General features: G+C 36.3%; 1 protein-coding gene across 9 annotated transcripts in view; it reads left to right on the plus strand.

The window, feature by feature from the left end:
- Nucleotides 1–23,467, plus strand: part of RABGAP1 (RAB GTPase activating protein 1) — a 158,251-nt gene that overhangs the window by 101,918 nt on the left and 32,866 nt on the right. For all 9 annotated transcript variants that reach the window (XR_014247769.1, XM_082403258.1, XM_082403257.1 and 6 more), the window contains 2 exons: nucleotides 19,089–19,202; nucleotides 23,380–23,454. Coding sequence is in view for 8 of the 9 variants with exons in the window: in XM_082403258.1 (XP_082259384.1) it covers nucleotides 19,089–19,202; nucleotides 23,380–23,454 (189 nt within the window). In the remaining variant the exon portion in view is untranslated. The remainder of the gene's footprint in view (nucleotides 1–19,088; nucleotides 19,203–23,379; nucleotides 23,455–23,467) is intronic.

Here is a 23,467-nt window from a genome sequence, read left to right on the forward strand (position 1 = left end):
GCACAGCCTCAGTAGTTGTGGCGCACGGGCTTAGTTGCTCCGCAGCATGTGGGATCTTCCCAGACCAGGGCTCGAACCCTTGTCCCCTGCATTGGCAGGCAGATTCCTAACCACTGCGCCACCAGGCAAGTCCCAGAAGTGATTTTTAACCTAGAATTTTATGCCCAGTCAAACTTTCATTCAAATGTGAGGATAAAACCCATTTTGAGATATGTGAGATCTCAAAATATTTACCCATCTTACAAATATAGATACATAGAACACTGAGGGAAAGAAAAAATTTGCAATTAGTAAGTTTAGAAAAAATAGAGAATGAAAGAAGGAAATCCAATCATGATATACTCTGTGATTCAGTTATGAGAAATATAGATTTAGCCAAAAATTGTAGCAAAATTATGTTGAGAGTCATGATGAGGGGAAGGGGGAAGTATGTGTGGAGGATAGGTGGGATTGGGACTGTAATAGAGCTACAGTATCATCTCCCATACAAGAAAGTCTTTAAAAAAAAAAAAAAAGAAAAGCCAGAAAGTAGCAATTTATGCGTTTTGTTTAGAAATAGGAAGGAAACACAAACAGCTAAAAAAGATGAAAATTGTTGCCTTTGGGCAGCAGGGAATAGGTGAGAGGTATAAGGGGTCTGCTGTTTTTCTTTGTACGCTTGGTATGGTTTGACCTTTACAACTACGTAGGTGTATTATTTTTTATGGAAAGCATAGACCACGTTTAGATAAAGGCAGATAAATTTTAACAGAGATAGAAGGAAACCAGGAAGTGTAGGTTTAGAACATATTACTGAAGTAGAACATGAGGGCGTGATAGCACACTGTATTACCTATGGCCTTGTACAGAGCAATTTCCTCTTTATCATCTCATTTCATCCTCCTAGGAAGACAGGCAAAAGGGATGTTATCCCTCTTTGACAATTGTGGAAGCTGAGTTTTGAGGCTGTAAGACCTTTTTGATTCCTAGTCTACTACTACTATGCCTCATAAGTATGTTTGAATCTTTCTAGATTTTTTTAATTTTGTTTTTTACAAGAGAAGACAGCAGATACTAGAAAGCATCTTCTTTGACATCATGGGAAGGAATACATGAAAACAAATGTGTGTATGTATCTATGTATATGATGAGTATGTGTGTACTAGTATACAAGTATCTATAATGTAAGATCTGGCATTCTGAGATCACAAGAGGCATGCAGATTACTGTGTGGTAGTCATAGGTAAGGAAATGGGTGTTAGATTTCCTTAGAAGGCAGTATATGAGGTGGGCTGAGCTCTGGGTAGAGTAAGATTTCTATAGTCTTATCTCCTCACACCCCTTGAATGAGGTTGGCATAAAATATTCAGCTGGACAGGATTAAATGAACCCAAAGGACCAACAGACAAAAGACCCTAATAAAGTGACCTACAATTATCAAACAATCTATGACATGAGAAGCCTTTAGCAAATTAAAAAGTATGTCTTTATGATAAATTGCCTTGATTGTAGTCACTTAATGATTTATTGGAGTGTTACAAAAAGATTGTATTGGCTTTGAATAAAATATGAAAGAGTCTTTTCAAAGTAAAACTTTAAATTGTGTCTCTTAGCTTTCAATAAACATTTGTTGAATTGAATTAGTAAGACAGTATTTGGGGGAGAAGGCAAAAGTTACAGCATTAAATAGCATGATATATTTCTGAAAATTCTTCCAGAAAGACTGGGGAAACCCTCACTGCCAAAGCTGTTTATTTATAGCTAGACCAAAAAAAAAAAAAAAAAAAAATCCATTTGAGGGTCTCTGTCTTCATTGGCCCCTGGGGAGCAGAATCTGACTTAAAAGCCTTTTTCATTTTAAAAAATTCTCCTTCATGACATGATATTGGTAGGAATTAAAAGCATTCCTACTTAGATTATGTTAACATCATGTATAGTTAGCAGTCATTGTACTAAAGATACATGTGTAGCCTACCGAGCACTGGAAATAAAACAAATTTTAGATCCTAGTTCTGACAGTTTATTAGATAATTTAATCTGTCAGAACTTGAGAAGGATACTTACCTTTAAGTGAAGATGACTCTAATATTATAGGAGTCAATTCAAGATCAGATGCATGTTGCATTAATGTAAAACTCTTTACATTGTTACTGTATTTATACTCTTAGATCACTGTTTTTCTGAGATAAAAAAAGAAGATAGTGAAGAGAGCATGGATTTTGGAATCTCTGGCCCTTGGTTTTCTACTCTGTAAAATGGGATTTTATCCCCTTGTTACGATTATTGTGAAAATGTGATGCTGTCACATCTTAAGTATATAGAATTGTGCATGGTGGCATCATAAGCTCAGTAGAAGATTGCTGCTATTATTTCCTTGTCACACAGAGTCAGAATCTCCCAGTAACTTCCAGTGCCTGCTGTAAATACCCTCAGAGGAAAGGCCCTGGGTGAATGTGGAGGGGCTTGGTGAGCCTCTTTCTCTCAGGGATCATAAACCTAAAGTTCTGCCTTGATGGTTTACTCCATCATGTTACTGATGTTTTATGTATTTTGTCCTGCTTTTATTGTATGTTCCACAGGAGGATTAGTCCTATACAATTCTCAGACATTAAGATACATATATTTAGATGTACTTTATCAAGGAACAAGTCATTGGGGGTTACAGTAAGAGCTTTAATAGGTTAGAGATGGAAAGAAAATTTGGGACTGAAGTGGTAAAGAGGAATCACTTTAATTGAACCTTAAAAATGAGTTGTATTAGGAAAAAAGTAAAACTGTGACAAAGGGTGTTTTAAGCTTCGAACGCCTCAGTGAAGATGGGCCATTTATATACTTTATCCGTGTAATATGTAGTGATAAAAAGTATGTACTTGAGAGGCAGGCAGACCTAGTTTTGAATCCTAGCCCTGACACTTACTAGCTGTGAGACCTAGGACAAGGTTCGTAATCCCTCTTAGTTTCTGTTGCCTTAACTAATAGTACCATCTCATACAAGTATTGTAAGGCTTAATGAGCTATTGCATGTAAAGCTCTTAGCACAGTGCTTGGTCTGCAGTAAGCATTCAGTACATGTTAGCAGGTGCTGTTAGCTTCCTTGTGAATAGGGCAATATGGATGAACCAGAGGTTTCAATTTGAGGTGTAATGGAGTAAGGTCAGAAAGATAAATTGGGGCTACCTGATCTGGAATAAAAGGCTAAGGGATTTGACTCTAATTAGGAATTGTAGATGGACTTAAGGTTTTTGAGTAGGTGAATAACATAAATATAAAATCCTAAAGTGACAGAGCTGGAAGATCCCTTAGAGTTCAGTCTAGACTCTTCCTTTCTCAAATGGGGAAAGGGAGACCCAGAGTAGTGACAAAGTAAATTAGTTGCAGAACTGGGACTAGAATCCAGGCCTTAGACCTCCCTTAGACTCAATCATGACACCAAAATAAGTCCAAAGGATTGTTCAGGCTTTCAATCACTTGATTGGTCAAGTGCTTAGAAAATGTGCGTTTCCAGCAGGTTTGGAAAAAAAGAAACAAGTGTTCAGATTTTGATGTGGATTAAATAAAATAAACAGTCTTTCCATTGGTACTTTCAACCAAACAACTTAAGATTTGAAAAATCTTAATTAGTTAGAAAGTTTTCTTGATCAGTGGCAGTCACCTCAGAAAGGGGAAGTAAAAATACGTGAAATGCGTGGTTCTAGAATGCCTTCATTGGTATTTATATTATTTGTACTGCTAGTGAGATTGGAGGGTGAAGTTTTTGCTTAAATAAAATTGAAGATCATTGCTTATCCAGTACCTTTTAAAGTTGCTGTTACCCAGGAATTTTAAATAGAAAAACATAAAAAGAATTTAATTCCAGGATGGTTCTTACTACCTATGTAATAAGCCATCACTACATAGATACTAATAGACCTTGGTTGGTATGATACCTGTGTGCTGTTAAGTTTTTAGGTTAATAGAGAAAGATCTAACTAATTATAGCTTTATACATTAATGATAGAATAAGATAGCTTTTAAATCTTTAAATAATTGTTTCTTAAGATTAGCTCTTTAGTAGGAAAATTAAAATCTTAAACATGATTTTTCTTATATATTGGGACTCTAGGATATATCATTTTTGCCTGAAAGCTATATAAATAGATATAATTAAAATAAACACTGAAGCGCAGGTCATATACCTATAGTCTGTGAATATGTATATGAATGCAGACCTCTTACAGAATTCTCAGTGCAGTTCAGCAGTTCACTGATGGAGATGTTTGTGACTAATAGCATTCAAACACAGCTTCTCATATAGATTATTTTGTTAACTATATAAAAGAGAACTATAGAGTTTAAAGTCATTTCAGTATAACTAGTCATTTTACAGCTGCTGTGTATTTTTGCTACTTAACAGGCATACTTAAATATTTGACTTAAGACTTGTTATTTTCAGAAGAAACTAGCTTTTTAAAGAAAAACTGAATATTTTCTAAGCATTATGAAGCATTCATAAACATTTTCTTAGAAATCATAATTTGATTGATTTGGTTATATTAAAATATAGCTTGGAGAATGGGTCTTGATTTTGTGTGTGTGTGTGTTGTATTATGAGAGTGAGTGATTTTGAGAAGATTTTATAAGAGGGCATTTGATATGCAGTTTTGCTCAGTAATGTAAATAATACAATTGAAATAAGTATTTGGAATTCATCACAGTAATCAGAAACATATTTGGAATATGACTTTGTATGTAATAATTTTGTGTCTTCTAATTTAGATGACTCATAAATTACCTCCTCAACACCTTTTTACTCAAAATGACACTTTTTGTGTTCACTTTGGTCAGATAAAAGTTCTTGAGTATTTCCTGCTTCTTGGACCTCTCCATGATGGAGTACTGTGAATGAGAATCAACAATAGCAAAGCAGGAAAAGATCGATGGTGTAGTTAGCAGTTGTGCCTTATCTATACATGATTTGGGACAGTTTTGCCAAACATTGAATAATTTTCCTGTGGGAAACTTGAGCCCTAAAAGGAAATGAACATAGCTAAAAGGCTGCATATCACATGGGACTTCGATTTATTTTTAGAATGGCACTATAATGCCATATTTGGATTGAAACAATGTGATAGCTGTACCTTATTTTATTAAAAAGCTATGTTTTCTGAAGAAGCCATTTAATTTTCTATTACATTGTGTATATAGACTCAACATAACAAGTATATAACTGTTCAGCTGATAACCATGCTAAATGTTTTAAAGTTAGCGGCGCTTATTTGGCAAACATTTCTGGAGGCTGCTTTTGGAGTCTGCTTTCTGCAATAAAAGATTCTTTGGCAGTTCATTGATTATGGAATATAGTTGTCTTTTTGTTGTGCATGTTTGGGGCAAGTTGTTTTCTTACTGGAAGGGAAAAAAGAGTAAAGAAGGATTAGTAGCATTGGGTGTTGGTATAGTTAATTGATTGTCTTGAAATAGCAGAGGTCTTTACTAAATGAGTCAGTGATAATAGAGAAACCCAAATGGATTTTTGCGTCTGAGAAATGATTTTTTTTTAAAGATAATCAGCAAAGGTATTTCATTCTGAGCTCCTAGAATGTTTTGGTTAGCACAGTTCATAGGTTTTAAAAAACAGTCATTGCACCATTTATATTTTGTGTCAGCTTTTCTGCTACCTGATTTATCTTCTTTATAGTTTTATTTGGTTAAAATAAATTGATACAATGGATTTCTGAATTGGATACTAGCTAAAATTGCAGATCCCTCACAGTAGTTCACTAAGTTTCACATATGGGAAAATCTGCCAAGTACACATTTTGCCCTTTGGCTTCTCTCCCAAGATTGGAAATATGCCAGCATCATAAATCTCAAGTCTGATGGGAAAGAGCTATCACTGATGGCAAGGCCTTATGCTACCTGCCTTCCATGCAGTATTTAATTTGCTTCTCATAAACTCTGCAAGGCAGTGACCATTGCATAGATTTTACAGATAGGGATATTAAGCCTCAGACCAGTTAAGTGACTTATCCAAGGTCATACAGTTAGAAGTAGGAGAGGCAGTTTTCAGAGACAGAACTGCCTGACCCTAGAGTCAGTGTTCTAACTATCACATTGTGTTCTATTACATTGTGTGACCTCGGTAGAGCACCTAAAATCCGTCTTCTCTATTCTTTGTCAAAAGTCCAGCTCCAGTCTTCACATAGTTGTAGCCAGATTCTGCAGTGCCTTCAGTTACTTCCATGTTTATGGAAATTTAGTTACAGTTTGTTCTGTGTTTGATGCGTTTGGAATGGAAATTTTAAAACATTAATTACTGAATACAGTAGTAATTACTGAATACAGTATTTCACTTATTTAAATATGTTAAAGATTAATTTCTTGTCTCCCATTGGTCGAGCTTTTAAAGTCTTTTATTAAATGTTATTCAATGGCAGTTTTACTAGAATTACGATTTTTGCCTCTAAGAGCAAATCACCAGGATAAATATACAAAGTAATATCTACCCACAAATCCAGTTTATACTAAAATTCCTGCTATTGCATTGGTATGGAATAACAGCACTGTAAGTTGAAAGAAAACTGATTTGAAGATCAGTGGTGCTAGTTACATAGGGACAAGTAAAATTATGTTTGCATGAATATACATTTTTATGTTCTTGAAATCTGAATTTAAGGTAAAAATGTTTTTGCACTGTCAGTGTTAAATGAGCCCATCAATCAGATACTTATTTCTAGAATTCTTGTTGATTGAACTATGAAATGCTATTGAGGGGCTTTAATTTGTTTTATACAAATACACTGTACCTCATTACTAAGGTATTGAGGTACCTTATTAGAATATTTACAATTCAGAAAAGTAGGAAAATGTAAATAAGAAAGAGATTTGGAAAACAGAGATAGAACAGGAAGATAATACACAGATATACAGGCCATGACCTCCTGTATAGTTTAAGATTGGGCTGCAAATTTGGTTCTGAGGGTTCTGGAGGCCAAAACAAAAATGGACATTTAATCATTGTCCATGGGGGAAAAAATAGCCATATTTCTTTAGAAGAAACAGAATTTCTGATAAGGACACTGAGTAATGTGGTAGGAGGTGTCCTCACCACCATGAGATACAAGATTTCTATGGCAATTTTTTTTAAATAGTGTCTCAAAACATGCCAGTAGCACAGTTTCATGAAGGCGGTTCTTTGAGAGGCCAGAATATTGTGGTCTAACAATACATCTATCAAGTGGTCAACCCTAATCAAAGAATAAAACCATAATAATTTAAAATGTTACATATTTTTTTTAAAAACCTGAAATGATTAAGATACATATTGGAGGCCACCTAGCATTTAGGGAAAATGCCTTTTCTTTGAATAATTTACAAAAGGGCCACATGTTGAGACTTTTTTCGCTTTGTTTTTATGTTTAAGAGCGTCATATATTTCTCTGTGTAGTTAGAGCTTTAGCGATTTCTGCTTTTTCATAAACACTGAATAGCCTTCACATGAGTAAAAGGAGGAAGGACATTTTCAAAGTCTGTATCATGTTGATTTTAGTTATAAGAGTCTAGAAGACAAAAGCATTTTTTCATATATTAGGAATTATAAATGCCATTCACTACTGATAAGAGAATTTCTTCACTTTTATAGTATGTTTATTTGGGTTAAGAACGTGAACTAGAAAGCTGAACCAGTTGGGTTCCAGTCCCAGCTCCTCACTTTGCTTGCCAGGTGATTTAACTTCTTTCCTCATTTGCCAAATGGGGGACATAATAGAGCCCACCTCAGGGGGTTGTTAACACAGGTAGAGCTATATGATATATCCGTATATAAGGTGCTTAGAACAATGACTGCAGATCCTTGTTAGCTCTAGTTATTGTGGCTTAAATAATTATTTTTAAGTCTGTGAAAGTGAGTTTGTCAATAGGAAGTAAGTGGCTCTGAACCTTATATGTATCATATATCCCCTGAGAATTCATTTACTCAGAAAATATTTGAGTTCCTACCATTTGTCAGGTACTCTTCTAGGTGCTGGAGATGCATGTGAACAAAACAGAAATCTCTGCCCTCATGAAGCTTCACATTCTAGTGAATCTGTTAAAATCTAAGAATGTTCTTCTTAGAAAAATACACACAAAACTTTGCAGTCAGTGTCAGAGAATTTATGGTAAACCTTAAATCTGTTTATTAAATCTCAGGCTAAGAATACCATTCATACCTTCTTTTTATTTTGTCAGAATTCCTGTGAGGCATTCCTTAAGATGGCTACAGTATTTGATTTTAAAAGACAGAGCTATTTTTTAAGCGACAAAATAATTGTTACTGTTTTTCTTAATCACCTTTTTTGACTCTGTTAAAATGGTGTTAATAGAAATGCTATTAGATTTAACGTGACCCATTGAAATGAAATTTCCAGATTTTGCAGGTTTTTGTAGGCCCATCTTGATCTTGCCCAAACACAAGAACATCTGTTTTCATAGGCTGAGAAGTCTTATTCTTCACCTTTTCACTTAAGCAATTCTGCTACTTCCAAAACACATGAAATTAAATTACAAATGACAGGAGTTACGTTTAATTAAGAAAAATGATTTTACCTCCAGAAGGTTTTTAGTCCTCATTTATTAATTTTTAAGTATAGTACTCCTTCAATTTCATTTTCCTTCTTTTGAGTTTTTAATCCTAGGGAATTTAAAAAACTAAGTCTTTAAAATCACTTCTGACAATCTGTAGCTGACTTTAAAGAGCGAAATGTAACCAAAAAATTATTTTATTTCTGTGAAACATATTGTAAAGAGAGGATATAGCATGATGGATTTGAGTGGAATTTTGGTGGTATTTGTTTTGTTTTCGTAAGTATTACATGATGGCTTTTAACAAAGCATTTATAACATTTTGGATAGTCTTAAGAAGATCTTTTTCTTTAGGCAACAAGCTACTTTGGAAATAATCTTCTCTATGCTGGTTATTTCTCATGGCAGCCTTCCACTGCATTTTCTTTGTTTGGGTACTTTCTTTTTCTTCCTGCCATTCTTAGCTTTCTATTTTTCAACTTGAGTTTACAAAGGGTGTGTATTCAGAGGGTTTCCGTCAGTTCCCAGTACCTTGTTAATCCTGAGAAGTTACTCAGAGAGCCAATTCTCACAGTAAGGTATAAAAATAGTCATCCAGAAAAATTACAGAATGTGGTACCACTGTGATTTGACCTAATGGACGACTTTCAAAACCAAGATGGGAGAAGAAAACAGCACAAATGTTATTTCCTTAGATTTTTCTCTGCACAAATTATTTTAGACAAGCCTTACAATTTAAGAAAGTAACAAAACGTCACTATTGCTTTCTTATATACACTAAAAAGAGCATAAGAATTGGGGACAAGAAAGAAATCATCTAGAAATCAATTACATCAACAGAGCCTCCTTTTTATTACTATTGAGCTTGTACCCACAGCATTCATTTCACCAGTTTTTTTCCACAAATTTAGTCCAACATTTTGAGTGCCTAATAAGTGCAAATCTTAGTATGATATGTTTGTTTCAATTAGTGAACCAATACTGATATATTACTATCAACTGAAGTCCATGTTTTATTTAGATTTCCTTTGTTTATTCCTTTTTTTTTTTTTAAAGATAATCTTTAAAGACTCTTGCTTTTTTTTTTTTTTAATTTTTATTTATTTATTTATTTATGGCTGTGTTGGGTCTTCGTTTCTGTGTGCGGGCTTTCTCCAGTTGCGGCAGGCGGGGGCCACTCTTCATCACGGTGTGTGGGCCTCTCACTATCGCGGCCTCTCTTGTTGCGGAGCACAGGCTCCAGACGCGCAGGCTTAGTAATTGTGGCTCACGGGCCTAGTTGCTCCGCGGCATGTGGGATCTTCCCAGACCAGGGCTCGAACCCGTGTCCCCTGCATTGGCAGGCAGATTCTCAACCACTGCGCCACCAGGGAGGCCCTCCTTTGTTTATTCTTAATGTCCTTTTTCTCTTCCAGATCCCATCCAGGATACTTCGTTATATTTAGTCCTTCTGTCTCCTTAGGCTCCTCTTGACTGTGTTTGAGTTTCTTAGACTTTCCTTGTTTTTGATGACTTTGGCAGCTTTAAGGAATACTGGTCAGGTATTTTATAGAATGTCCCTCATTTGGAATTTGTCTCATGTTTTTCTCATAAGGTTATGAGTTTAGGGGAAAAAGAACACATAGGTAAAGTCCCATTTTCATTACCGCATAACGAGGGTATGTACTATCAACATGACTAGTCACTATTAATGTGGACATTGATCATCTGGCTAAGGTCATGTTTGTTAGATTTCTCCCTTGTTGTTACTCTTTTTTTCCCCCTTACCATACTGTACTCTCCAGAAGGAAGACACTGTGCACAGCCCACACAGGAGTGGGCTCCCTCCATGAGGACAGGGTGGTTTTTTTGTGTGTTTTTTTTTCCGGCTGCGCCGCACGGCATGCATTATCTTAGTTCCCCGACCAAGGGTCGAACCGGTGCCCCCCTGTGGTAGAGGCACAGAGTCTTAACCACTGGACCGGCAGGGAAGTCCCAGGGCAGGGTGTTTTCATAAATTATTTGGAATTCTTCTTCATGGGAGATTTGTCTCTTTTCCCCCCATTTATTTACTTATTTGGTTGTTTATTTATATAATTATAGATTCATGGATATTTATTTTATACTTTAGATTATAATCCAGTAATACTTCATTAATTTTGTTGCTTACATTGTTCCAGCTTTGGCTACTGGGAACTCTGGCTCATGTTTCCCTTTGACATGTTCCCATCGTTGTGGGTTTGTTTTCTTTGTGGTGTGAGTAAGGGGGGAAGTTCTTCCTTACTCTGTGGCACTTCTAGATGTTCCAGGATCATCTTGTATATTTCCTGCCCCAGCACTAGAATCAGCCATTTCCATAAGGAGCCTGGTTCCTTTATTAGTAAATGGTATTAGAAACCAAGATCCTGTCACTGGGTGTGCTCATTGCTACTGGGTGTTAACTGCTTCTAGGCCATCGCAACTGACAGGACAAGGAAATATATGCCTGATAGTGCCTTTTTTTTTTTTTTTTTTTTTTTTTACATCCGTCAGCATGTGGGTTCAGCAAACAATGCATTGGAATTAGAATGGGATATGGAGTCAGTAAACTTCATGTGTGGTTCTTTGCAACTTTAAGTACAATTCTTAGTTATATACAGACTAGAAGGAGGCCAAGACAAGTACATAAGTGACTATTCCAAAACAGCAGGGCAGCTGCTGTGAGGGTGCTACCAGTGTGGTATATAAATTGGTACAACTTTTCTGGAGGACAAATTGGCATTGTTAAGTCAAAATCCAAACACAAGAGTTAACGCTGGATCTTTGGGGGAAAGGAGTGATTGTGGAAATAATCTCTTCCCCCTCAAGAATCATGGCTCTACTTTACAGCCTTGTTTATAGCAAAAGGAGTAGAACAACCTGAATCTTCCAATGTCAGAGATTTGGCCTAGTAAATTATGGTATAGCCATGTGACAGGTTACTGTGCATTAAAAATGCTAGGGTAGGATAACTGTCAGATAACAGGAAAAAAGGCTCACAACATTTTACAGTTAGTAAAAATTAATTTTCAAAACAATGTAAGCTCATTTTATAAAAATAATTATATAGAAAGTTAGATATATGCTTATCAAACATTAGCTACAGTGAAATTACCTTTTTTTCTCATTTTCCCCAGTATTCTTATTGTAAGGAAGCAAAAATGTTTTATTAAAAAAAGAAAACAAAAAGGGTTTGTTATTATGCTAAGAAGATAAAAGGTTAGATTTTTCCTTTTAAGACGCAGTAGGTATATCATTAATTTGGGGTTATGTTTGGGGAACAGTGACTAGTCCCATTTGACGGCAGTATGGGAAGGGGAAATAAAAAAGATTTGGATTTTAGTGTGAGGTGTTAATTCTTAGTATTTGTTTAGTGAATAAATTTTTAAAGTGCTATTATTTTAGAGTATGGTATTTAATGAAATTATTTCCAACAATGTATGTATGTATTCCATTATATAGATGGTAATTTGTTTATCTTTTTTTATTTATGGACATTTGGGGTTTCTAGTTTTTGGCCATTACAAATAAGGTTAGTATGAACATTTTTGTACATTTTTGGTTTTCTTTTGGACACATGTTTTTCTTTCTCCTGTGTGATACTTAAGAGTGAAATTGCTGGGTCTCTGTAAATGCCTATTTAACTTTACAGGAAACAGCCATGTAATTCACTAAAGTGGATGTATCATTTTATATCTCCATTAGCAACAGTTAAGAGTTCCAGTTGTTTCATATCCTCACCAACATTCCGTTTTGTCTTTTTATTTTAGCCAGTCTAATATGTTTCAGTGTGTATGTTTAGAGTTTCTGAATTGTGTATACTGTTTGTATTGCTGCTTGAAATATAAGGGACAGTATGGCACTATAATTACAGGGTTTCATTTAAATCTTTACTACATTGCAGATACAGAAATATACAGACTTTGGAGAATTGACTTTTGTAAAATGCAGCAAACATTTTTAAGATTCATTATTACATGAAAAAAAGTGTTCAAAGGTAAATACATTTCAAGTTGTTGCAGCTTGTTTGTGACAGAATTTCTGCAAGTAAAACATAAAAAGTTAATCAGGGGCTTCCCTGGTGGCGCAGTGGTTGGGAGTCCGCCTGCCAATGTGGGGGACATGGGTTCGGGCCCTGGTCCGGGAGGATCCCACATGCCGTGGAGCGGCTGGGCCTGTGTGCCACAACTACTGAGCCTGCGCTCTAGAGCCCGTGAGCCACAACTACTGAAGTCTGCGCACCTAGAGCCCGTGCTCCGCAGCGGGGTAGGCCGCCGCAGTAAGAGGCCCGTGCACCGTGGCAAGGGGTGGCCCCCGCTCGCTGCAGCCGGAGAAGGGCCGCGCTCGGCAGCAGGGACCCAACGCAGCCAAAAATAAAATAAAATAAATTAAAAAAAAAAAAGTTAATCAGTAGTAACATGTCAGTATATTTAAAATCATTACAAAAATCTTCTCTCTGGTCATGTTGCTGGTGACAAATTATTGTGTTGTATATTTAGAGAAGGGCTTGGCAAACTGAGGCAAATCCAGCATGCTTCTTGTTTTGAAAATAAAGTTTTATTAGAATGCAGAAATGCTTGTTTATTTACATATTGTCTATGGCTACTTTTTCTCTACAAAGGGAGAGTTGAGTAAATATTTGCCATCTGGCTCTTAACAGAAAAAGTTTGGAAAATGTTAATACTGCATGATCATATGGCAGTTTTGTTTTTTTCTGGAGATTAAAGCTATTTTTCTTATGATAAATGAAACAACCAAAACATAAAGCCAGTTGATAAAAAAGAACTACTTCTGCCATTACTTCAGTAGTTTTCAGGAACTATCACCTTACAGTAGTTTTGCCATTCCCTGTTCTTCTAAGGTTTATGTCTCTGCATGATTGCCTCAAGTGCATTTGTAAAAGCTTGTTCTCTGTTAAGCCATTTTACTAATTATAGTCTGGTGAAAGGATGTATTTGGTTGACTTAATCAATTTGGCCGTGAATAGTGTCATCCAATATGCCTTGTGCTAGCAAGTTCCCTACGTCAGCTACATTTATGTTTAACTCCTTAGAAATAAAAGGACTATGTATTGTGGTATAAATCTTAATTTTATAAGCACTTGGGTTTCGATATTTTACAAAAGCTCTTTGCTGTGTTCTCTTAGGAAGGAATCATCCATAACGTTACTGTGATTTGTTTTCAGAATCTTTTCAAATTTAACGATGTCATTATTCTGATAGTAACTTATGAATTCATCATTGTTAGAATTTTTGGATCATTTTTGTACAGCTTGGCCTCTGGCAAGTCAAATGGATTTATTCCCAAGTTCTTCAGCATATTTCCTAAGACCAAATATTTTAAGCAAGTGGTTCACATGGAACTCCTCGATTTATTATCATTCTTGAAGGCTTCAAAAATTCAGCATGTGAATTTTCAAAATCACCTAATCTCAAGGGCATTTTCCCCCTTACTTATCTGATGACTCCCATGATCAAATGGTTGAGGGATGGCAGATGGATGAGAACTAACCAGTTACAGAGTTTTTTCAGTTTTTTGTTATATTCCGATTCTATGTGCATTTGAATGTCCAAGTCATATATCTCATAATTGTATATCCTTTTTCAAGTTATCTTTATCATCAGTCTAATATGACTGATAAAACTAGCATAAAATATTTTGAAGCTTTCCATATTCCTCTCAATTCTTCATATAATTTTCTAACCTTCATGCTTGTCCTGAGCCAGAATCTATCATTCTTAGCATGTTTCAGAACTTTAATTGTTGTTTCATAAAATTCTTAGAGTGAATTCATCTGACATTTAAAAAATCTGAATTCTCTTTTGGAAATATTCCAGTGGATATATAATTCAAGAACAGAATTAACAGCTTTTTCAGAATAATTTCTTGTGGCTGAACTCCAAATATAGATCAATAAAATGTCCATTCATCTTTTCTGGAAAGTTTTGTCAATGTGAAATTTATTTTAATCATTGTTTTAGTGCTTTAAGTCCCCTTTCTCCTTTTTGTTTTCAAGTTCCAGAACTTTTGAGAAACTACTTAATGCTGCTTTGGGTCATCTTCCTTCAGTGCTTTGAAATTATCATTCTGATTTTCCAAATCTCCATTGATTGAATTACTCTCTGCAGAGTGTTCCAGGTGGTAGCCCTCCTATCATTGCACAAGAAATCATTCTCCTTGGTAGACACTTTGGCTGGCTAGCTCATTGTGGTTTTAATTGGCATTGTCCTGGTAACTACCTTTTCATTTGCTTATTTGCCATTTGTATATTTTCTTTTATAAAGTGCTGAAATTTTTGTCCATTTTAGTAATTGTCTCTTTCTTGAAGTTCTGTATATATTCTGGATACAGTTCCTTTTGAGATATATGTACCGCTTGCCTATTTCTTTTCTTAATGGCATATTTTATAAGCAGAAAATTTTTAATTTTAGTTAAGTTCAGTTTATTATTTTTCCTCTTAATGATTCTAGGGGTGCAATAAGTTTTTGTCATGCTGCAGTTTCACAGTTGAAGCTGGGACTGTTTATGGTCTGTTGTTGTTTGAGCTGTTCATGAAACAGATTTATTTCAAATAAAGATTTCTTAATTCCCAGTATGCCTGTGGTTTTCTCTTTGTGTTGCTATTTTACATTCTGTGTGTTGGTTAAAATTAAAACTGAGTTCAAGAGAATTCCCTGGTAGTCCAGAGGTTAGGAGGACTCGGCGCTTTCACTGCAGGGCCCAGGTTCGATCCCTGGTTGGGGAACTAAGATCCCGCAAGTTGTGTGGCGTGGCCAAAAATAAATTTTAAAAACTGAGTTCAAGAGAATTCACATATCCTAGGCTGAATAAAAATTGTTAAACCCACAATAATATAGCATATATTTTTGATACAGACTCCTTTTCCGTGTCATTTCTCTTGATAATTGCAGGATGATTTGATTTATTTTGCATTTAGAGCTAGACCCAAAGTCTTTGTTCTATTTCTCATGACAGTTGTTTTCTCTTGCCTGCATATGACACAATTTGGAAGTCACTAATGAGTCAATCATTATAGCAGTCTTGGTTTTTTCAGGTATTTAGTTGGAATGTCTTTTAAATTATTAATAAGGTTCTTTTCTGATTTAGTTTAGTGCCTCTTTCACATGAGTCTTGAATTAATAAACATTAGCATTAGAGATTCTAGTTTAGGGAGAGCTGTTGACCACATGAGCATTGCCATCACTCAATCTTAAGGAAGCTTTTGGACTTTTATTCGATATATTTATCAAGCACTGAGTATGTGTCATGCATTGTGCTAGGCTCTGTGGAAGTTACAAAACTAAAGTACAGTTTCTGCCCCTACATGAATAGCTTTATAGGAAGATAAGATATACAAAAATAAAAATAATACATATTCTAGGAACCATATGGTTGAGTATTCTGTATATCAGTGTGTGTGTGTGTATGCGCACGCACATGTGCGTGTGTGTGCTTGTGTGTGAGTGTGTGTGTTCAGAGAACAGCCCCAGCTGTCAGCCATGCTGGAGACTTTGCTCAGTTTCACTTTTATCAAGTGTTTTATGTACATGTCAGACAATACTGGAATCTCTTTACATGTTTATAATTTATAGACACATTTGATGTAACCCTCACTACAACTTTATAAGGTAGATGCTATTAGCCAGAGAAGATAAGAAGCTCACCTTAAGTTTTTTAGCCAAGAAAGAGATGAGCCAGCTTTCAAACCCAGATATGTCTGACTCTAAGCTCCGCCCCTGGTTCTAAGGACTTAAGGTAAAGATGAATTGACATCGTTCCCATCTTTTAGGTACATATAGCTAAATTAATACTGGGAATTCTTAATCTAAAGGACCTGCATCATCCTGGGTCTCTTTTTCAATTGTATGAGTATCCCCTTTTGTTTGTTTTTCCATTTTAAAATCACCTTTATTTAGATGTAATTTATGTACAGTAAAATTCACCAGTTTTAAGTGAACAACTCAATATGTTTTAATTACCACCACAGATATGATGGATAATAATTCCATCACTTCAAAAATTTCTCTAATACCTCTTAAAAATCAGTCTTCTCCCTTTAGCCCCAGCCTCGTCCAAACACTGATCTGCTTTATATAACTTACGATTTTGCTTTTCTAGAATTTTATGTACATGGAATTATAGAAAACAGTCTCTTGTGTCTGTCTTCTTTCACATAGTCTAATGCTTTTGAGGTATAGCTTATGGCGTGTATCAGTAGATTTTTTCCCTTTTTATTGCTGAGTAGTATTCCATCACTATATGCACAGTCACTATATACCACAGTTTATTTATCCATTTACCCATTGGAGCACATTTGCATTGTTTCCAGTATGGGCTATTAGGAATGAAGCTGCTATGGACATTTGAGTTCAAGTATTTGCATATATTTGTATTTTAATTTCTCTTGGATAAATAGATAGGAGTGGAATCGCTAAACTGTATGGTAAGCGTACGTCTAACTTTATATATAAGAAACTTCCAAACTGTTTCTAAAGTATTTGTACCATTTTGCATTCCCACCAGCAATGTATGAGAGTTCCAGTTTTTTCTCACCCTTTGCCAGTCCTTGGTATATTGGGTCCTTTTAATTTTAACATATAATGGGCTTGTAGAGGAATCTCACTGTGGTTTTAATTTATATTTCACTGATAACTAATGATGTTGAAATTTTTTATGTGCTTATTTGCCATCTATATGTCTTATTTTATGAAGCATCTATTCAGTATTTTACCACCATTTCCCCCCTTTTAAAATCAGTTGTTTGTCTTATTTTGAGAGTTATATATCTGGGTTCAACTCCATTATCAGATAGATTTTATAGGTAATTTATCCTATAAATTCATGGTCATGGCTTACATTTTCATGTTTTTAACAGTGGTTTTTGAATATTAAAAAATTTTAATTTGATGAAATCCAGTTTATCATTTTTTGTTTTCTGATTCTGTGACTCATAGGGACCCCTCTACGTAGCTCTGCAGCTCTCTTTCTGTTCAGCTTTGCCTCTCCAGTACTCTGAGCTATAAATTCTAGCTACCTTGCCCTCCCTGAATTCTGCCCTCTTTTTTCTCAGCTCAGGGGGGCACTCCCCATCCCCAGCTCTGTTTCAGTTCCTTCTCCATGTGCTACAGCCTGGAAGCTGCCACCAGACAAATAGCTGTTGTAGTCTTAGGTCTCACCTTGGATTTTGTCCTGTCAGGGATCACCACAGTTCTGAGCTGCCTTAAGTGCTGTTAATGATGCATTTAAAAACTAGTAGTCTGCCAATAAATCTCTTTGGAAAGCAGTTTGGCAATGTCTTTGAAGGTTTAAATAGTTTACAGGTTAAGAAAGAGGATAGGCTTTAAAGATGGTTCACCAGAGATGGAGTTTGAGGTGGTATGACTAGTGTTTAAGGGTACAAACTTGTAATGAGGAGTAAATAAGCCAGAGATCTAATGCACAGTATTATAAATATAGACAGTAATGTTGTACTATAATTATGTAATGTGATATTGCTATAGCAATAGTATTACAATATAGTATAAATGTATCAAAAGTAACATGCTGTACACTTTAAATTTACACAATGTTACATGTCAAATGTATTCAGTAAGAAAAATCTTTTTTAATGTAAAGTTAGTTCAGATCCCACAACTGTAAAATATTTATGGCCCTGGGAACCTGATTACCTGAAAGGCTAGAGAAATTACCCGACAAGAAAGAACATCACTCATTTTTCACTTGAAACAGGAGTATCAGGCTCTTCGTTGGTGTGCTGAATATGATGTAGTCTCACCAAGGAGAATCAAGTCTATTGTCTTAGCTATGAAGACAATGCATTGTTAAAACAGAAGGTCATGTTTTTGTGTTCTAGTTATTTACCATGTGAGCAAATAAAATTTAACAAGGGGAAGCTATTAGAAATAGCTGGATGCTTGACATATTTTATGACATTATTGACATTTGTTCAGTTTTAGTTACTCATTGTAGAAGAGGAAACAGTTTTTCTCCATTGGTAAAAGCAAGGAATATTTTCCCATAGCCTGTTTGAATCCTTTGGCATTTAATAGTCTAGTTTCCTATTGAGTAGACCACTATGTGAATTTTTATGCCATTTGTCCCTAGGATAAACCCCAATCAAGGGATTTCTCTTTTCCCTTTGAGAACCTGGCACATGAGTTTTGTGCCAAAGGATCAATTAAAGCAGCAATTTTTCTACCCAGTTTTTTCTAACGGGAGCACTTTGCCTCCTTCTTTTGAAGTTAGGTTGAGTGTTTTCCTGGGGGCAATCCATTTTGAATCACATTTTCCCTCTTACAGTAGAAAGGTTACCAGCTGCACTTCCTTGCAACAGGGGTGGAATAGACATGAGGTGTATAGAGTGAAATGGGTTGATTTTCTTTCATCTTTTTTTCCCCTTAATATTTGCTTTTGCTTTGGCTTCCCTGAAGACACAATAACTCTGGGCATGCATATGTGTATGTATGTCCCTGCAGCATTTTAAAGCGTGTAAATGAGAAGACCTTGTTGTATAAGCCCAAACAAGTACGGACATAATTGACTACTAAACCTTCTCTTTCCTAATGTTTCCACAGGAGTCTCCCCAGGACAGTGCTATCACTCGTGATATTAACCGGACATTCCCAGCACATGACTACTTTAAGGACACAGGAGGAGATGGACAAGACTCCTTATATAAAATATGCAAGGTATTTCATAGGAAAACAAAAAAGACTCAGTTTTTTGTTTTAATTTTTGGCTGCGTTGGGTCTTCGTTGCTGCGCACGGGCTTTCTCTAGTTTGAGACGAGAGGGAGCCACTCTTCGCTGCAGTGCGTGGGCTTTTCATTGCCGTGGCTTCTCCACAATGAGAGAGCACGGATTCTAGGCACACAGGCTTCAAGTAGTTGAGGCACGCGCGCTCAGTAGTTGTGGCTCATGGGCTCTAGAGCACAGGCTCAGTAGTTGTGACGCAGGGGCTTAGTTGCTCCTCAGCATGTGGGATCCTCCCGGACGAGGGCTCAAACCCGTGTCCCCTGCAGTGGCAGGCAGATTCTTAAGCACTGAGCCACCAGGGAAGTCCAAGACTCAGTTTTAAATGGTGATTCTGGTTCTTTGAAATTATGCAAAGGATAACTACAAAACGTAATTTGTATTTGATGTTCAAGAATGCAAGAAAATGAGAGAAAAGTCTTTGTAAAATCAACAGTAACAACACAATTTTAGATTCATAATGAACAGGATATAATTAAAAATAAAATGGTAGGATTTCTTTTACCCTTTTAATCTAGCTCTCCCTCACCTTCCTGCAAAATGTCCCAGAAAGAAACCCTGTGCTCACTGACTCTCATCCCTTACTTCTGACCCCACTGCACTCTTGTTTCTCTCTCGTGATATCTTCATTGCAGCTCTCTCTGCTCCTGACTTCTCACCCTCCTGGTTAAGCTCTCACTTCTCTAACTACTTTGCTGATTCTCTCATGATTTTTCTCTCTCTCTGCCTGCTCCTAAAACAGAGGCCTTCCCCTAGGTGCTCAGTCACTGGTTCCTGTAGCTCTACACTGTCTCCATGGGTGACCCTTTCCACTTCCACAGCTTCAGCTATCACCACTGCACAGATGTTCCCAAATCTACATTAACTCAAGGCCTAAATTTCCAGCTGCTCATTGGTCTCCATGTAAAAGTCTGTCAAGTACATCAGACAAAACAGGTCTAAAACTAGGGTTCATTTAAAAAAACACTTTATTATGAAAATTTTCAAACATACATAAAAGTTGAATAGTGTAAATGAATTTGTATATATCCCTGTCCAGATTGAATATTTATCAATATATTGCCACAGTTGCTTCATCTATCCTTTTAAAAAAATTTTCCTGAAGTACTTTAAAGCAAACCTCAGACATCACAATCCTAAACTCTTCACCGTACATCTCTAAAAATAAGATCATTATCCACCTGTATCATCCATCATTATCCATCAGTACCATCCAATAGCCACTCCATATTTAGATTTCCCTAAATGTCTTTATACATTTAGTTAGAATCAGGATCTAGCAATATTCAAACTGTGGTTAGTTGTTATATCTCTTTTAATTAAAAACAGTCCTCCTTTTTTTCCCCATGCTATTGTCTTGCTGAAGATACAATCATTTCTCTGTTACTTTCTAGTTCCTTCCTTTGGCCATGTTCAGTTTGATATGATTGATGTCTCTTTAAGCCGTACTTCCCTCACTATTCACTGCCCTGGTACAGGCCACTATGATATGTTGCTGGCACTTTTTTACAAAAGCCGCCTTGCATTAGTCTCCCTGCCTTTGGGTTCTAGCCTATTTATTATTTTCTCTGTGTTGACCCTAGAATTGGATCATTTTAGTGGCCTCCACTAGACCCACTAAAACCTTTAGTGCTTTCTCTAACCCACAGAATGAAATCAAAATTCCTTAGTTCATTTCCTGGTCCTAGATTCATTAGCTTAATATTAAAGGCATTTTGTAATATATCCAGGCTTATTCCCTAAATATTTTATGCTTCAGTCACATTGAACTTCTCACTGTACTCTGGTTGATTTACTTGTCAAACTTCCCAACTGAACTGTGAAGTTCTCAAGGGCAAGAATCATTTCTTACATATGTTAGCATCTATAGCACTTGCACAGTGCATGCCATATTATAGTAGGTGCTCATTAAATGTTGATGAATTAATGAAATGCCTTTTCTTCCCCATATTTCATTACAGCCCCCATGAACCTTATATTTCAAACATTTCCCAAATGTATTATGTACATGAAAGTACTTTCAAACTTTCGGGAAATGTTTGAAATATAAAGCATTCCTTCTAGCTTTTCTATGAGCCTGAAAAATGCCCCCCCCTCCATTCTCTACCTATAGAAATTCAATACATTTTTATCTTAGTACATAATTGATTAAGCCATGTGCTGAGCACTTTACTTGAGAGGACTGAGAATAATTCATCAGCTCTATTATATAAATACTATGATTATTCTCATCTTACAAATAAGGAATATAAGCAATGGGCCTAAGAGCCAGACCGAGACATTAGCAGTTGTGGGATTTCAGCCGAACTCTGTCTAACTGTGAGGCCTCTATTCTTTTTTGACTAATCGACCGTCGATTGGTACCTTCATCAGTTTTGTCAAACTGCATTCCACAGAGCTGTGTTGGCGTATGTTACTACTAGTCTTAACAAAATGGGTATTAATTCGTTAATTTTTACTGATTTGATAGGTGGAAAGTGGTCTCATTAAATTACAAAAGATCATTTCTAAATCCCTCTGTGCTTCTTGTCTTTGGAAAAGCGTATGTGTTTCTCATTCTGTAGCCCTCTCATCAGATAAGCTTTGACAAAGTGGGGGATATAATGAGATTATATTGAATTCTACCTGAATTTATGAAAGCATGGTTATATATAAAAACATAAACAGTGATTGGTGAGTGCCTGCTATGTAAAATATATATATGTATATATATATATTTTTTTTTTTTTTAATTTTTTGGGCTGTGTTGGGTCTTCGTTTCTGTGCGAGGGCTTTCTCTAGTTGTGGCAAGCGGGGGCCACTCTTCATCGCGGTGCGCGGGCCTCTCACTATCGCGGCCTCTCTTGTTGCGGAGCACAGGCTCCAGACGCGCAGGCTCAGTAGTTGTGGCTCACGGGCCTAGTTGCTCTGCAGCATGTGGGATCTTCCCAGACCAGGGCTCGAACCCGTGTCCCCTGCATTGGCAGGCAGATTCTCAACCACTGCGCCACCAGGGAAGCCCCTATATGTATATATTTTTAAAGCTATAGTTTCACCAAAAGCTAATGATAAAATCCCATGTGTATATTAACTTGTCATCTAATAAATGTTGGCATCACATTTTGCTAAGTGATCTGAAATTTAAATATACCCATTTCTAAGTTGCTTTCTTGGGACACAGAAGAACCTTGGGGGAAAAAAATGGAGAATAAAGAGAGTTTCATCAGAAATAAATTTGTCAAACACAGGGAATAGCATCCTGAATCTATCGGAATTCCCCTTTCCCCCAACAACTTACATGAGAACTATAAATATTAACCATAAGAACAAGACTCTGAAGAACAACTACAGAACCAAAGAGTAACCCACAGGACTGTTTGATGTCAATATTCTGTTAATGATAACGTTCAGAAGAGATGAGTTGTAATCATCTGCTGCCAAGGAAAATACAAATGAAAATTCCAAAGAACCCACAAATGGTTTCAGAGTAATCCCTCTTATCAGAAAAGTTATCACTGGCATTGTGGAAAGGATTGTATTTTGGCATCTTTGCCAAAAGATTTTTTTTCCCAGAAAGAAAAATGAATAGCACTAACAGTGTTTAGTGAGTGCCTGCTATATGTGTTGAGGTGCTGGCTAGGTTGAATAGGACATCACCCCAGCCTCTAAGAAGTTCACAGTCTAGTAGAGAAGATGGACATTTAAAATGCAGTGTGATAAGTGCTATAATAACCATACATTTGTAACAAGTACCATAGAAGTACCGAGGAGAGAGAGAATCCTGGGGGAATGGAATATGTTTGTAGCCTCAGTGAAGAACACATTTTTCGGACAGAGAAGAGGGAAAAGCATGAGCAAAGACAGGCGGAATGACAGCTTTTTTTTTAGTGCTGAAATGGTTTTTGCTTAACCTTACCACTCCTTGGCTACAGGAAGTGGCGTGGTGACAGTGTTATTTATAATAAAGAAAAATTGGAATTGAAGAGAAATGTTTGCATCATTCACTGCCCATCAGAATGCCACAGTGGAGTGTGGGTAGCATCTTCGAGGTTCCCGTGTTCAAGTTCCTATAAGGCAACTATGACTCAAGAGTGACTACATTCATTTACACCTCGTGTGTTTTTTTTTCCCCCAGGCTTATTCTGTGTATGATGAAGAAATTGGCTATTGCCAGGGCCAGTCATTTCTTGCTGCTGTTCTGCTTCTCCATGTGAGTAATTAGG

The sequence above is a fragment of the Balaenoptera borealis genome (genome assembly GCF_965194805.1).
Source record: "Balaenoptera borealis genome assembly, chromosome: 8".
Lineage (NCBI taxonomy): Eukaryota > Metazoa > Chordata > Mammalia > Artiodactyla > Balaenopteridae > Balaenoptera > Balaenoptera borealis.